This window comes from Ictidomys tridecemlineatus, chromosome 14 (assembly GCF_052094955.1).
Source record: "Ictidomys tridecemlineatus isolate mIctTri1 chromosome 14, mIctTri1.hap1, whole genome shotgun sequence".
In the NCBI taxonomy this organism is placed as follows: domain Eukaryota; kingdom Metazoa; phylum Chordata; class Mammalia; order Rodentia; family Sciuridae; genus Ictidomys; species Ictidomys tridecemlineatus.
Genome location: NC_135490.1, coordinates 12016651 through 12033315, shown reverse-complemented (window position 1 = coordinate 12033315; position 16665 = coordinate 12016651). Strand labels below are relative to the sequence as shown.

Sequence of the window (16665 nt, the reverse complement as noted above, 5' to 3'; positions counted from 1 at the left end):
GATTACACGTTGCACCTGAAGCTAGAACCCATCGTCTTCATCATTATTACCATACTGCATTTAGAGAATCCTGTGTGATTATTGACTCAGGAGGCAAAGGGCTTAGAACTATGACATTTCGGTTAACAATAAAAATAAACATGAAGACCTTTTTGTTCTCTTTCATACTCCCTAATTTCTGAGTTGAAGGAAAAGAGGCATAAATAATGCACTAGAGAGAAGTCATCAGATATTCATTTCAGGCAATGATGTGCATGTTCTGAGATCTAAAGTTGAAACGGCTCCAAGAGAAGAATATAATAGCTTAAGCTTAGAATATATGACTAAGCAATAAGACAATCAAAATTATTTGGCTTATAGGCAGGACTAAACTTAAATGAAATTTAGCAATAGAAATGTTTTTTTTTTTCCTTAAGCCTCCAGCCTTCTTTTGTGTATGTGTGTGTGGAGGGGAGATGGGAGTGTGCGTGCACGCTTTACCCTGATCCATTTTCTGCCTCTATTGAAATCAATAAACTTACTCATATCAGGGATAAATTATTCATTATACTTAGTTCATTATTTCTCCCAGGAATATTCAAATGGAGAGGAATTCTTAAGATTCAAGAATGAATCTCTAAGGATGGTATTTCAGATATCAGTCATCAAGTATCAATCCATCAATCAAAAGATCTCCTTTTTTGTCCCTTACACAATGGTGTCCCTTAGGAGTCAGAGATAGGACCTGTAGGAATGATTTGATTCCACTTACCACCTAAAGGATTGATTTCCTCATTTAACAAAGAAGTAGCTGAAACTCAGGGGAGCTGGGGTGATTTGCTCCCATCTCACAATTAGCAGGTATTAGCCTGGTCAGAGCCTGATACTTCTCTTTTGAATGGTAGGACCAGAGGGCTGGCAAGGATCTTGGAGTTGGACCATGCACCTCCACCTTCTTCTGACCTCTTCACCAAAGAGTTGTCCATTTCAAGGAACCTTCCCCATGACAGAGGACCCACATCAGAACCCTCCCAATTATGATGCTTAGAACTGAGCCTAGTACTTCTGGAGCAGCCTGGATTCATTCATTTGATTATTTATTCTTCATTCACCAGACACAAAGCTTCTCAAGAGTCCAACTTCTGTCTGCTCAGTGCAGGGGAAGGAGGGGCTGCTTAGCTCTGCTGCTCAGGACATCATGCCCTTCTGGTTGCTGCCCAAGGTCAAATTAGATCTGGCTTTGGGGGTTCATGGTTAACCGTGTCTTCTGAGTCCTTTCTCACGGCCTCCTGGAGTAAACGGCACCTTGTTCTCCAACACGGCTGCTTCTCTGTGTGTGAAGTGTCCTATTTGTGCAAACCCATCCTGCTCCTCTGGGATGTGTGCCTGAACAGGATCTTATAAAAACTATTTGGGTTGTAATGTGAACACCTTTCCTCAGATCCTGGTCCAGCTTTTGTTCCTTCCTGAAGCCAAAGTTGACATGCCCCCAGTCTGTCTCTCTAATAAAACTTAATTTCCAGGATATTGAGCCATCTCTCCACTCAGGGGTCAATCGGAAGCCATTGAGAGGAGTCGTGAGCTCACGTGCACACAAGGATGCCTCCACAGCCCATGGAAAACTACCTATCCAGTTCTTCCCCTTGAAACTCGTCGTCCCTCCTCTCCCTCTCTCTCCTTTGTTCTTCCTTTGCAGGTGAACTATCTCCCAGGAAACATCGAGACCCTGTGACCGGGAACTCAACTGAGATCCAGGCCTGAAAAGCATTTCTGGAGTCAGGATTCTGGAGCTACAAGGGTGCAGAACTCTGAACTCTACACTACTGTTGTCTTTAATGGGTATTCCTTGCTAGTACCACTAGCTCTCACTCCATTCCCTCCCTCTCTCTCTCTCTCTCTCTCTCTCTCTCTCTCTCTCTCTCTCTCTCTCTCTCTTTTTTCCTGTTTAAAAACTCCTGGGACTGGGCTTGTGGCTCAGTGGTGGAATTCTTACCTAGCATGCACGAGGCACTGGGTTCAATCCTCAGCATCACATAAAAATAACTAAACAAAACAAAAAAAAAACTCCTTCCAATCCTGGCATGGTGGTGCATGTTCGTAATCCCAGTGACTCGGGAGGCTGAGGCAGGGGGATGGCAGTACAAGGCCAGCCTCAGTAATGTAGTGAGGCTCTAAGCAATTTAGCAAGACACTGTCTCAAAATAAAAAATTAAAAAAGGCTGGGGATGTGGCTTAGCGGTGAAGCACCCCTGGGTTCCATCCCCAGTAACAAATAAATAAACAACTCCTTCCACCAGAATTTCTTTCTTTTTTTATTGGTTGTTCACAACATTACAAAGCTCTTGACATATTTCATACATTAGATTGAAGTGGGTTATGAACTCCCAATTTTTACCCCAAATGCAGATTGCAGAATCATGTCGGTTACACATCCACAATTTTACATAATGCCCTATTAGTAACTGTTGTATTCTGATACCTTTTCTATCCTCTACTATCCCCCCTCCCCTTCCCTCTCATCTTCTCTCTCTACCCCATCTACTGTAATTCATTTCTCTCTTTGTTTATTTTCCCATTCCCCTCACAACCTCTTATATGTAATTTTGTATAGCAATGAGGGTCTCCCTTCATTTCCATGCAATTTCCCTTTTCTCTCCCTTTCCCTCCCATCTCATGTCTCTGTTTAATGTTAATCTTTTCTTCCTGCTCTTCTCCCTGCTCTGTTCATAGTTGCTCTTATTATATCAAAGAAGACATTTGGTATTTGTTTTTTAGGGATTGGCTAGCTTCACTAAGCATAATCTGCTCTAGTGCCATCCATTTCCCTGCAAATTCCATGATTTTGTCATTTATAGTGCTGCGTAATACTCCATCCACCAGAATTTCTTAATGCAATTTGCACATTTACGTAGGGTATTGTCTATTCATTTAGCAGATAAGGAAAATGAAAAACCCAGAGTGGTTTTAATTTGCAGGAGTCACACTGAGGACCCTGGAACCTTGTCCAATCTTCCATCCTTAATTCACCCTGCCAGTTTGGGCATTTCACTAAAGGGCAACCGGAGAGAATTCTGCAGGCTCTGGATGTGTCTCACTTCTCTAGTGCAATTCAAAAGTCTGTCCTGCTGATGTCTCCGTTATTTGTTATGTTATCGCAGGAAGGAGATGTAGGCAGTCTAGCCAGAGCTCTGCTAAAGCTACATAAGTACCTTGCCTGCATCTGTACCCATGGCAATCCTCAGAACACATGCCACACTCACCACTGTCCATCTTGGCAAGACCTGAGAACCTGCAGGAATGGCCTTTGGTGCTTTGGATCTTCCTCAGAGGGGAAAATACCATGAAAGACCTAAGTAGTAGCAAGTTCCCAGCATGGAGTGGGGGAGAGATTCCAAACTTGTCATGAGAGAATCCCATCCCTTCCTGCCCCCAGGTTCCTGCTGTGACAGTCCTCTCCATGGAAGAACTGGGCAGAGGGAACTCCCTTCCATCACCCCATTTCCAAATATTGGTTGGGTCACATGGAAGCTTTTCAGGCATTGGGGTGGAGTTCTAATGCCAACTCTGCACGCAAATTTTAGCCAAAAACCTTGTTGCATATTCTTTCCCCTCCTTGAATGACTTCTACCCTTATCCATCTCTTCACCCAAGCTTAAAAAAAAAAAGTTTAATATAGCAATTTGGCAGAAGGAAGTGTAAATGTTATGTCAGCGGTAAGACACCATTTAATCCTGATGGATGGTTTGTCAGGGAAGCGTGACGTTAAATAGCACCTGCTGTTCCCAGCCATGCGCAAACAGGACTCTGTGGTTCCAGGCAGGTGAAAATCCTCAGCGACTCTAGAAGGCCATTTTATTTCCCTCCTTCCAGGGGGCAGAACATATTGCCAGCCCTGGTGGGTACGGGTTGGAGATGGGTAGTGATTGCTTCTGGATTACCAGGTAAGCAGAACACCCATGCAGGTTGGGTTCCGTAAGCATTGAGTGAGGGATTTGCTGGATAGGCTGGGTTTTCCCTGATTCTGGTGTCAGAAATTCCAAAAGGGGGATGCTTGGGAAGAAAGTAAGAAACGATCGGAAGAGCAAACCAAAGGAAGGGGGATGATGGGAAATTCCCAATGCCTCCCTTCCTGGCTGACACCTCCGGGTGACTCTCTCCTGTCCTGGCACCATTGAGGCTGAGATACTAAGGAGGACAACCCCTTGTAAAGAGGCTTAGTGAGTGAGTTGCAACCTTGGACATTAGCATTAAAAAATACTGATGTCTGAGATTCCCAAGATCTTCATCCAAGGAAATGTTAATGTGTTAAAGTAGACTCAGGGTCATCTTGTAGGTGCTCCTGAGAATGTGGGCACTACTGGTATTTGAGACTAAATGCTGCTGGACTTCCACTTTTAAGAAAGCAAAATCAGGGGCTGGGGATGTGGCTCAAGTGGTAGCTCGCTCGCCTGGCATGCGTGCGGCCCGGGTTCGATCCTCAGCACCACATACAAACAAAGATGTTGTGCCCGATGAAAACTACAAAATAAATATTAAAAAAAAAAAAAGAAAGCAAAATCAACATTTTTTGTTTTTGTTGTTGTTGTTTCTCCCATGCATCACCACACATTCTAGGCTTTTAAAAATATATCATGGTTTTATATATATATATATATATATATATATATATATATATATATATATACACACACCTGTGGCTGGGAATTTTTGTCTTATGGTTTTGAAGGCCTAAGAGTATGGCACCAATCTTGGTTGCTGGTGAGGGATTCATGGTAGATGGTATCACATTGCATGGCAGAAACACATGTGAGATGTCACATGGCGAAACAGAAAGGAAGAGACTAGGGAGGGACGGGGCTTGCTCTTCAATAACAACCCATGAAACACATTAATTGAATCATGAGAGGGAAGCCCCTGGGGCCTAATGACTTCCACTAGGTCCCACCTTTTAATGGTTCCACCACTGTGACACTGCAACACAAGGAAACAGATTTCTAGCACGCTAACCTTTGGGGGCTAAACCTCTTCCAAATGACAGCAGTCATTCCAGTGAGAAAATGGGACTAATCCCTGTCACTCCTTTCTCTGTCCCCCATCGCCTCTGGTAAAGGCTCTCCTGTGACTGAACAGGCTGGCAACTGGAGACTATCCCGTTAAAGGAGGCTACGTCTCTGTCCTAAACCCAAATCTGACCCAGTGCAGCTCAGGAAATAAGTCCAGGCCACATCTGGAGGCCCTGCAGAGGTGAGGGAAGGACACCCATGCAGGCTGGGATTCTTTTGCTCTCCCTGCAGACGTTAGATCTGCCTTTTCACAGGCTGCTCTGCCTGGGAAAGTCTGCAGGGAGGCCAAGTCCACGGTTAAACTAGGAGCCCTTCGTGTTCCAGGACTCTCGTTCCTGCCCTTTCTCTTGAGCAGTAAATAACTCAGCTTTGAAAAACATGCCTTGGTGACACGTTCATGATGGCCAAGGGAACGGCAGAGCCTGGATGCCTGAGAGTAGAGCTCAGAGCTCCAGCCCTGGTCTCACTCGCTCACACAGATTTCCTCAGTGCAGAAAATGGTGGTGACCATGGCCCCGAGGGCCACCAAGGAAGGGGTCCTATGTCTTATAGTGGTGTCCACCCAGTCCCCCTGAACAGGGTGGACATAATCCCACCAGCTGGTGGCAATATTGGTACAAAGACTTGTCACTGTGTTCCTTGATGGCCACAGCCCTACACCCAAAGAAACTGCAATTCCCAAGTTTCCTTCCACTTTCAAGAGGCAGTTAATGTGGAATTAAATGCCCATCTCACTTCTCTCAGTGTGGGACATCTTGGTTTTGCAGCTTCAAGAACTGGGTGAGGCCTCAGGCACAGCTGTGTTATTGGTCGATTATGCCCTCTCCTCAAACCTGCCTTCCTCACGGCCCTCCAGGTGTATTTCTCTCAATTTTGCATGCCGCTCTCCAACACAGGGTCCATTTCCAGGACACCTAAGCTATGTGACTTTCTCTTCATGGTCACTATTCCCTCTGAGGGCAGTTTCAAGATGCATGATATTAACATCATCCTAGAAAAATGATTTGCTATAATTACACTAAGATTTAATCTCACTCTGGTTAGAATGGCAATCATGAAGAACACAAATAATAATAAATTCTGGTAAGAATGTAGGGGGGGGAAAGTATACTTACACACCATTGGTGAGAATGTGAATTGGTACAAACGCTATGGAAATCAGACTGGAGGTTCCTCAAAAGATTAGAAACGGATCTACCATAAGACCCAGCTATACTGTTCCTCAGTATTTCTCTAAAAAAAATTAAAGTCAGAATACTGTTGTGCTACCTGCATACCTATTTATAGACTCAATAGTCAGGTTATGGAACCAGACTAAGTGTCCACCAACAGATAACTGGATAAAGAAAATGTGGTATATATACACACCGGAGTTTGTTATAAAGAATAAAAAAATTATGTCATTGCAGGAAAAGTGGATGGAACTGGAGAACATCGTGCCAAATGAAATAAGCCAGACTCCAAAGTCAGGGGTCATGTGTTTTCTTTCATATGTAGAAAGTAGAGAGGAAAAGGTTGGGCACTTCATGAAAATAGAAGGGAGACCAGGGGGAATAAAGGAGGGGAGGGGACAGTACGAAGTGGGTAGGGGACAAATTAGACCAAATTATGCTGTGTGCAGATACAAATACATCACATTGGAGCCTGTTATTGTGTATAATTATAATTTACCAATAAAAATATTTTTAAAAGGAAAATGATTTGCTTTGTGGTTAGAAGAAAAACATTTTTGTTAGGTGTAAATCCCTGACATTTACTTCCCCTCTGATGGCCATCGGCTTGCTAAGGAGGCCTGGGGAAAACCAGCAGGGCCAGAAGTGACAAAAAAGTCACTGAAAGGCAGACTGAAAAGCAGTTCCAAATAGCAGGGACATGGGACATGCCAAGGGAGCTGCTGAAAGGAGCCGGGTGTGAGATTAGCAGAGATAGCAGGGAAAGTTGGAAAGGGGACAGAAAAGAAGAGGCAGAGAGGACTACTTGAGAGATAAGATACTTTTGTTTAATTTCCTGGATTAGTTGCTTTTAAATGGTTTACCAGAAGAAAAAAAAAATCTGCTCTGTTAATTTACTGCAGGAGCTTTGTAATTGGAGAGCTAATGGCCTTCCAGGGGAAGGGAGGAAGGGAGGATGGCTGGAGATTTGTGCTCAGAGGTGAGCATGCTACAAGAAGCCCCACCTGTGTGTACAATGTACTTAAGGGATTAGAGCATACTTTGAAATTATGATATGTTTTACCTAAAGTAAGCACCTCACTTTTTAAGCTTCTATTTCCTTGAAGGAGGAGGGAAGAAAACCATCCATTCTCCCAGGTAATCAGGTGCATAAGACTTTCTGCTTGTGGGATTTAATAAAGTTTAGTGCAGGGGGATGAAGGGTGTGCTATTGATCTTTTAGCATGATAAAACTTATTGTCAACACTTGTGATTCTAATTCAAAGGTCTGGCTTGCAAGAGGTCCATCAGCTCTGGTTACAGGTAAAATTTTTTGGAAGACTCAGGAGTGAGAGGGCCAGGGAAGCTGTAATATGAGGGGTGAGAGGACATGCAAAAAGACTTTTTAAAGCAGAATTGCTGTAGTCTCCATGTTTCCTTCAGGGTCTTCCAGAAATGCAAGTAAATACTTGATGGTCTTTATTTAAATATAAAGTGTCCTGGGGCTGAAGTGGGGGTGATTATTAAAGACAGAAACTTCATCTCCCTTTCCTCTGTTTATCTGGAAGGGAGGCAGGGCCCGTTTATAAATGAATAATGCTCGTCCACTACCGGCTAAGCTGCTGTTTTGGATGATTTTGTAGCAAAAGGTTTGTCAGTCAGGCAGAGGGCCAGAGGATATGGTAACCAGAAATACCTACCTTAAACAGCATGCAGTTTTTAGGAGACTGAGAATCACACACAGATATGTCTAATAAAGACATAGAGACTTTATTTTTAAAACACTCATGTTGCAAAAAAATACATAGAAAAATAAAGTTCAACTGGGGTACTTTACTAAACTTCAAGTCACAGACCTTTATGTTACATATTGAAGCAGTGTTCGTGAACTAATTTAGTAAACAGGATAGAAACAGACTGTCCTGGTCACCCGTCAGGCTCATAAACTATTTCTTCAAATATTTTTCTACCAGTTCAGGTGTGGGTGAATGACTAGTTCCAACGGGGATTGATAAACAAAATAATTTGAAACAAACTTTCTTTTTGCAACACAATACACATCACAGGTAAATGTTTAATCCTTGTAGAACTGCAGGTTGAAAGAATTCAGAGAGGGAAGAAAGAGTACGAAGTGGAGAAGCAGCACTAAATGCTTAAGAGACTGTCCAAAGCAGACAGCAATTGAGGCTCCTCTGCATTTGGAGCCATCTATAGTACTGTGGAGGAGGGGGGGCGGCAGCCCATGGCACTGGACATTTCAACTTGGAGCACAAGCCATGGAAAAATGGGCTGAAACTGGCTAACTTTCTATCAACTCACTTTAGGAGTTTGGCCACCAACAGTAAACTGGCCCTTTTAATAGGAGGAAATTGAAACGTTTCTTACTGCACGGGATTAAGTAGTGGGAGCAATAGACTTCCCAGCCTCAGGGTACCTCATAAGCAATGTTTTTGGGTTATTCCCCCCAATGGCTCCTCTCTACCAGGTCACCTGAAGGAATACAACAGAAAAGTGCAGCCAACCTTCTTTTTTGGCTTGCTGCTGGTTTTCACTGAAGTCATTCTGGGGATCTGTTATAGTACTGAGCACAGGTCCTGAAGCTTGTGAATAGTTGTTTATTTGGTGATGGAAGCCACGACCATGTTGTTTTGGACATGGTTTCCTTTTTCTTAGCCTCTTCCTGCAGAGCATATATCCCCTCCTTCTCCTGCTCAGTGGATGAGGCTACCTACGGCCCAGGTACGTTTCTTCCCTGCTCGCTCTGGGAGCCCTTCATTTCTCCTGGACAGACGGGTCAATGACATTGGACCCTGGGCACTACATTCTTTTTTCCAATGCAAAAATGCATTAGTCCTTACCTTCTCTGCCTACAAGGATTTCCAAAGAGGGTCAGACTCTGAAGTGTAACGGAGCCACAGTGTCCTATAAATGCAGCAGTGACCTTCTCAAGCTGTCAGGTCTTTAAATAGGATTTGGGATTTAATGCTGTATATTTTTAAAGGAAAGAAATAAGCATTGCTACTTTAGAAAATGTATGTCTTTTGGCCGACTCAGAATCTGCCCCCCTCCCCCTTTTTTTCCAAGGCTGGGTGTGATAAGAGAAAAAAGAAAGACCAGATCTCGGGCTAAATAAGAAAGGCCTATTAGGTGTAGCCAAACTAAAAGCCTAGTCTGAAAAGAAGCCCTTCAGTGGGTAATTGCTGCAGAAAAGAAAAGAATAAATAAAATAAAATAAAAGGAGGGAAGAAAAGACCTTACCCTAAAAAAGAAAAAAAAATGAAAAAAAAAAGTGTCACCTCTGTTACAATGGAGAACAAATTCTACCCTAAAAACCCCAGGAACCTCTCATTCTAAATTTTCCAGCTAGGGCAGATGGGGTTGGCAGACGCCCGTCCACTTTTTGCCAATAAAACAGGCAACAGGACCCTCCTTAGGCCCCTGCTTGGATACGCGGAGGTTCTTCTGGCACAGTCCCACCCCTTCTGGTCCAGTTCTGTTTATACAGCTTGTCTTAAAAACCACAGCGAGTGCATCTTGTTCTACTCAGGCCACCCTGTAAATACTTAAATTGGCATACTACTGAAAAAGGAATAAGCAGCTCAGATTTTCACCTCCCCACCCCTGTCCCATGCCAACCTGCCCAGAGCATGAGGGCTTTTCATTGAGACCTTCCTCACTTTTACAGGAATAGAGAGAACCCTGGGCCACATTCCAAGGCCAATAGGAGTTTTTTGAACCTAAGTTTACTTCAGTAGGTGACATCCTCATCTTGGCTGTCTTTCTCTCCTTAGGTTGGCTCTTTCAGAGTTGATATCAATCACCCAGGAGGATGGGGCCACAGCAACAGAATCCTCAGGAGCAAGGCACACAGCTCATCCAAAGTCAAGCAAAGTGCTGGTAGCAGCACTTGGTTTTTCTCTTCCTCTCCTCAAACAGTAAGCTAAAAGCAACAGTGATCTATGGCAGGCACTGGGGGAACTATTTAGATAGTGAAATAGTCGCTGCCCTAGGTCTTTCACTGGCCCACCAGTGAAGAATCTGGGATTTCCACAGAAACCCCCAACAGTTTTGGTCTGCACACCTCTGGGACCCCAGCTCTTCCTGACCTCAGCCCCTTCAGTTTTCCACAGAGACTCTCCGGGGAAGGCAGTTTCTGATCGCACACAGTTGTCCTTTGAGCTGGCGTTACCAGAGAGCAGGGCTCCAGCTGCCCAGGCAATAAAGGTAGGGGTAGTAAGGGTAGCTGTTATACATGGAGATCAGGGAGGCCCTGGAGAAGCCCCCCTCCTTCAGGACTGGTAAGGAGGAGGGCTTCTCTAAGTCGCCCAGATCGGAAGACAGCTGCTTTCGTTTAGTCTTATAGCGTCTGTTCTGGAACCATATTTTCACTTGGGTCTCAGTGAGTTTGAGGTTCTTGGCCAGGTGAGCCCTTTCGGGGGCAGACAGGTACTTCTGATGGCTGAACTTCCTCTCTAACTCAATGACCTGAGTGTGGGAGAAGGCAGCTCGGGAGCGCTTCTGAGGCTGCTTGGGGGTCTGGGAAAGGCTTGGTAAGGCGTCTGAAGTGTGCTCACAGTCCAAGAGATAAGTCTCAAAGTGACTATCTGGAAAAGAGAGGAGGAGGAGGATTAGAAGAAAAAAGTTACATGTTAGCACAGAATTCAATCCACCCTTATCTCGTCCCTGAGTGAACAAAACAGCCCACTGTTATCTTGGAAACATTTCACTTTTTTCGCATGATTAAGGAACTCTCTGGAAAGGAGAATGAGTAAATTTGTATATTATGTATTAGTTTTCTAAGAATCAGCAAGAATCCGAAGTTACAGGCGTTTAGTGGTTGCACTTTCTGCCATATTGTTGAGTACAATTAAATGGGAGATTCTGGATATGTTTGTTAAAGATATGTGGGAGCAGGCAGGCAGGAAAATACCCCAGAAGTGAGACACCCGGTAAAGGGAGACAAAAAGGTATCCGGAGATAGCATCCGGGTGGGCAAGAGAGGGCTTGTGCGATGGGAGAGGCGGCAAGGGCTAATGGCAAGTTCATTCTCGGGCTTTATTCCTCTTTACCCTAAATGAGGCGTTAGGTTGGTGCAGAAGAAGTGATGGGAAAGAAAATGAGTCTACTCTATAAATATTCCAACGGTGTTATTTCTCCTTAAGACCAAAAGGAACAGTCCAAAGTACTGTGTTACGGGCCCACGAGACTGAGAAGCAAAGGGACTTCTGCTGATCAAACAATAATTAATATTAACACATTCTTATTTGTTCTAATCGCCTGAGCAGGTGCCACTGACTTTAGCGGGTCAAGCGGTGTCAAAATAGGGCACCACCCTGCACAGGGGCTCAGGTTTTAACCTCGAGGCTCGTCCGTGGCCAGGGGATAGCGAGGACAGAGATGCCGCACCCCAGCATCCCGAGCTCCGGGAGGTCCCCCTGGGACCAGGCCTCCCCGGTCTTACCTGGCTCGGACTCCGCCAGCGTCTCGGCCTCCCCCGGAGCGGCGCAGGGCCCGGCGCTCAGCGGCTCCGCAGGCGCCCGGGCGCGGCCTCCTTCTCCTCCAGCCTCGGGCTCGGGCTCAGGGTCGCGCCTTGGGTCCGGCCCGGACGGTGGCTGCGGGTGACCGGCTTGGCCGCGGCGCCGCTCGGGGCAGTCCCGCAGGATGTCCTGGATGAGGAAGGAGGTTAGCGGCTTGGACGGCGTGGGCGGCGCGGCCCGCGGACTGCAGCCGGCCGCCTCCGCCTCGCCGGGCCGCGGCTCGGGAGCCCGGAGCATCCCGGCGGCTGGCTGGGGCCCGGCCCACTGCGCTCCACCACTTTCGCTTTCCGCCGCCCCGCGCGCACTTATAGCCCCGGGGGAGCGCGCCGCGCCGCCTTCCCATTGGCCGCGGGGCCACGGGCCGCGCCGCGGATTGGCTGTCCCGCGCGCCAGGTGACCCGGAGGTGGTGGGGGTCCCTCGCACGGTCGCGCACCGCTCTTCCCAGTCTCTTCCCAGATCTCTTCCCCGACTCGCCTCCTTCGCTCCAACCCGTCTCCCAGGCTGGGCGCGAAAACCAAAGCGGTCTCCTTTGCCGCTGGACACTCGCAGGCGTCTTCCCGGGATAACGATGCCCCAGAGTCACTCCGTTTAGCTCTTACAGACCGCCGCCTTTGCTCACAGGGACAAGGCGGTCAGTCGCGACGACTCTGCTTTACCAATGAGAATCCTGGGTACCCCGTGACGGGGAGGGGTGGGGCGGGGGGATTGGTGGTAAAGCCAGGTCTGCTGAATCTCAGGTTCTCCAAGTGGTGTTGTGTGACCACTGTGCCGTGCCTGACCTCGGGCTGGATTCCGTACCAGACGTTATTTCACAAACAGGAAAGTTGAAAGTACTATCAGCATTAAATTTACTGAAGTTGAGCGCTGTGCTCTAATTGTATAAGAGAGTATTCTTAAGAAATAAAGCCTGAAGTTGTAGGAACAGAGGCACTCAGTGGAACTTATGCTGGAGTGGTTCAGAAACAATGATGTAGATTGATCAATAAATCCAACGTCAGAAAACAAATGGCTTAGAATATCCACAATTGATGAATCTGGATATCTGCATGCTGGTATTCTTTTTAACCACTTTTATGTGGTTAAACACACTCTTTTTTTTGTGTGTGTGTGTGTTTGTCTTGGTTTAAGTCGTCCTCCATTCAACTGGAATCTTTTCAAAAGGGTACCTTGTGTGTCTGGGGAGAAGGGAAGGGGAATAGGTTATTGAGGATCCAACATCTGCCAAACAGAACTATCCTGGGAAACGGGAAGGCCTTAGAAAAACTGAATTTCTTCTTTCATATGTTTTAGGCCTCCTGTCCTTTAAATTTTTGAAAATGTTTCCTTTTGAAATAGTTATAGATTCACAGGAAATTGCAAAGTAATACCTGTAGTGTTGGCCATAATGGCATCTTAAAAGAACAGAAAGTGGACTTTAGTACTTGCTGTTGACGGGATTACAGATTTCATTTTATTTTTGCCATTTAAAAATCTGCATTAATTTGAGTGTGTGTGTGTGTGTGTGTGTGTGTGTATTTTTGTACAATTGTGTCACAGTTTAGGTTCATGTAATCATCAATCACAATTAAGATAGAAAATCCTTTGCTCACTGCAAAAGAACTCTGCAGAACTGCCTGTTTGTGTCCCTGGCCCCTTATCTCCTGCCCAACCCCTGACAACCACTACCCTGTGCTGCATATCAACAATTTTACCATTCAGAGAATGATGTATAAACCCTACTCTGTAGGGTTATAGCCTTTAGAGATTGGCTTTTTTCACATGACTATAGTACTCCTGAAGTCCACTTTGATTATTGCATGTATTAATAGCTCATTCTTTTTCATTGATGAGTGATACTGTGTTGTATGGATCTATTTAACTGTTCTTATCAAAGGACACTAGAGTTGTTTACAGCTTTTTGCTATGATGAACAAAAGTGCTGTGAGCACTCATGCAAAGCATTTTTTGTGGTTTGGGTGGGTGTTCCCCCAAAGGCCCACAGAATGGCACTTCTGGGAGATGCATGGATCTTTAAGAGGTGGGACCTAATTGGGAGGTCCTTATGCCATTGAGGATGTACACTATTTTTATTTTACTATTAATAGGTATAGACTGCTATCTTGAAAGGGATTGTGACCTGGTTCTCTCTGTCTTTTTTGCTCCCCCCTCCCCTGCCGACCCCCAGCTTCCTGGCTAAGGATGTGATCATTTTCTTCCACACACACTCTTATCAAGATGTACTGCCCTGGCCTGAGGGCCAAACCAATGTAACCACCGACCTTGGACTTAAACTCTAGAACCATAAGCCTTCTTTACTTCATAAGGAGTCTATATCAGGTATTTGGTTATAGTAACAGAAAGCTGACTAATGCAATAAGTTTCATTTCTTTGGGTTAAATGTCCAAAAGTACAATTATCGAGTCTGATCTAAGTATCTGTTTAGTGTTGTAAGGAGTTGCCACATGATTTTCTAGAGTGTTTGCACCATTTTACATTTCCACAACCTATGTATGGGAGTGTCAGTTTCTCCACATCATCAGCACTTGGTTAATCACTATTTTTATTTTAGCCATTAATAGGTATAGACTGCTATCTTGTTTATTCTAGCTTTAGTTTTGATTTGCACTTGACAAATGGCTAATGATGTTGAACATGTTTTTATATGGTGGCCTATTTGCCAACCCTCTCTGTTCTATGGCAAAATATCTGTTCAAGTCTTGCCCATGTTATCATTGTATTTTCTGAATTTTAAAGATTTACTATTGAGTTTTTTAAGATTCTTTTTTATACCTTTATTTTTATTTATTTAATTTTATGTGGTGCTGAGGATCTACCACTGAACTACAACTCCAGCCCCTACTATTGAGTTTTGAGAGTTTTCTATACATTATATAAACAAGCCATTGTTGGATGTGTGGGTTTGACAATATTTGCTCAAATTTGTAGCTCTGTTTTCATCCCCTTAATGGAATTGTTTACAGAGTGTTTGGTGAGGTCCAGTTGATTAATTTTTTTTATCTTACAGATTGTGATTTTTGTGTCATGCTCAAGAACTCTTTGCCTAGCCCTAGTACTAAAGAAAGCCTCCTATAATGTCCTCTCAGTTTCATACTTTACTCTTAAATCTATGCTCCATTCTGAATTAATTTCGTATATGGCATGAGGTTTAGATTGAAGTGGCCTCTTTTCATTTTTAAAATTTAGAACGGGTGGTATTTCAAATCAGTGGGGAAATGTGAATAATTTAATAAGCCAATGCCATTCTGTGGAACTTAAAACACTATTTGTTATAAGTTCTATTCTTATAACAAAATGAATCCCAGATGACTTAAAGGTGTAAAACAAAATGGCACATTGGGGAAACACCACACTCATCATTTGAGAAACACAAATCAAAACCACATTGACACACCCCTTTCCATCTCTCAAAATGGCAAAGGTTTTATAAAAAATGAATATTGTCTGGCAGTGGTGGGCCTATGGAAGAATAGCTGATCATAGCAAGTTTGGTGGAGAGTAAACCAGTTTTGCATCTTGGATGCCAACTTGACAATGTCTATCAGCATTAAAACTGGGCATATCCTTTGACCAGCTGTTCCATGCTTAGAGATTTTCCCCTGAAACTCATGAATGTACCTACTTGGGGAGTATCTTCAGCTTGGCCTGAGACTGGTTCAAGTTGCAAAATGTATAGAGAATGAAATTATTGTATTAAAAGGTGGTGAGAAGTTATCTATATACTATTCTGCATATTTGGAAGAATATGTAAATATACATTTCTTTTTTCTATAGAGACATTATCTCAGTTCAGTAAGATGAAAATAGGTTGGGAGAAGGAAGGAGAGTGGAGCAGGATGTTTATCCTGTACTCATTTCTAATTGCTATAAATTACAAATCCAGAGCTAGGATTGAGCTGGGCCACCTCCTTCCCCATGACCTCCTCAGGTCTCAGATCTCCCTTTGGAATGGGGACACTGTTCATGACACTTGACCTCACTTGCTTTACGTCTCCTCCCCTTCGTGCTTTGCACTTGGTTTACATGACCAGGTCATTTCCTTTATCAGACTACAAGCTTCATGGAAGGGACTCGGTACACAGCAGACACTTAAGAAATGTTTGCTAGCTGAATGTCTTACTAAGAGGCATCTCACTGACTAGCAGAATTATCCATATGTTACCACAGGGTCCCAAGGCAAGTCACAGAGGAAGACAGGTGGCCCTGTCTCCTTGTTGTGTTTATGCAGCTTAAGCTGGATGCAAATGACCAAGGGTCATCAGGAGGATACACAGTGCCATGGAGGCAGAATAACAATCCCTCAAAGATGCCCACTTCCTAACCCCCAGAATCAGCGAGTATGTTCTGCAAATGGCAAGGGATAGTTAAGGTTACAGTTGGAATTAAAGCTGCTCACAAGCTGACCTTGAGGTGGGAAGATTGTTCTGGATTATTTAGGTGGCCAGAGATCCAGAGTGAGAGGAACTGGTATCTGAGGAAATCTTGGGACTGGCATGTGAGAAAGACTCAGCTGGCCACGGCTAGCTTCGAGGCTGAACGGAAACCATGAGCCGAGGACTGCAGGTGTCCCCTAGGAGCAGCAAAAGGAACGATTGATTCCCTTGTGGGTCTCCAGGAGGAATTCCGCTCTGCCTGCACTCCACATTAGCCCAGAGGGGCCCAGTTTGAACTTCTGACCTCCAGAACTGTAGGGTAATGGATTTGTGTTATTTAAAACCACCATTTTTGTGATAATTTGTCACAGTAGCTTTAAGAAGCTAATATAGTGGCCTAATAAAAGTAGCAGAATGATGGGAGAAAACCAACCAGCTCTGCTTTGATTGCAAAAATGGGAACCTTGGGTCCTTTTTTTTTAAGTTATTTATTTATTAAATTTTATTTTATTTTTTTACAAAATGGAGCACAACTTTTCATTTCTCTGGTTGTACGTGATGTAG

At 44.5% G+C, this 16665-nt stretch overlaps 1 protein-coding gene across 1 annotated transcript; it reads right to left on the bottom strand.

Annotated features, from left to right (window-relative positions):
• Positions 1-7940: 7940 nt before the first annotated feature.
• On the bottom strand, positions 7941-12022 carry Nkx3-1 (NK3 homeobox 1). Its single transcript, XM_078030872.1, has 2 exons — positions 11655-12022; positions 7941-10797 (listed from the first exon to the last, which is right to left on the bottom strand). Exons 1-2 carry the CDS (start codon positions 11965-11967, stop codon positions 10379-10381), a joined length of 732 nt encoding a protein of 243 aa, XP_077886998.1. The 5' UTR covers positions 11968-12022; the 3' UTR covers positions 7941-10378.
• Positions 12023-16665: the final 4643 nt, after the last annotated feature.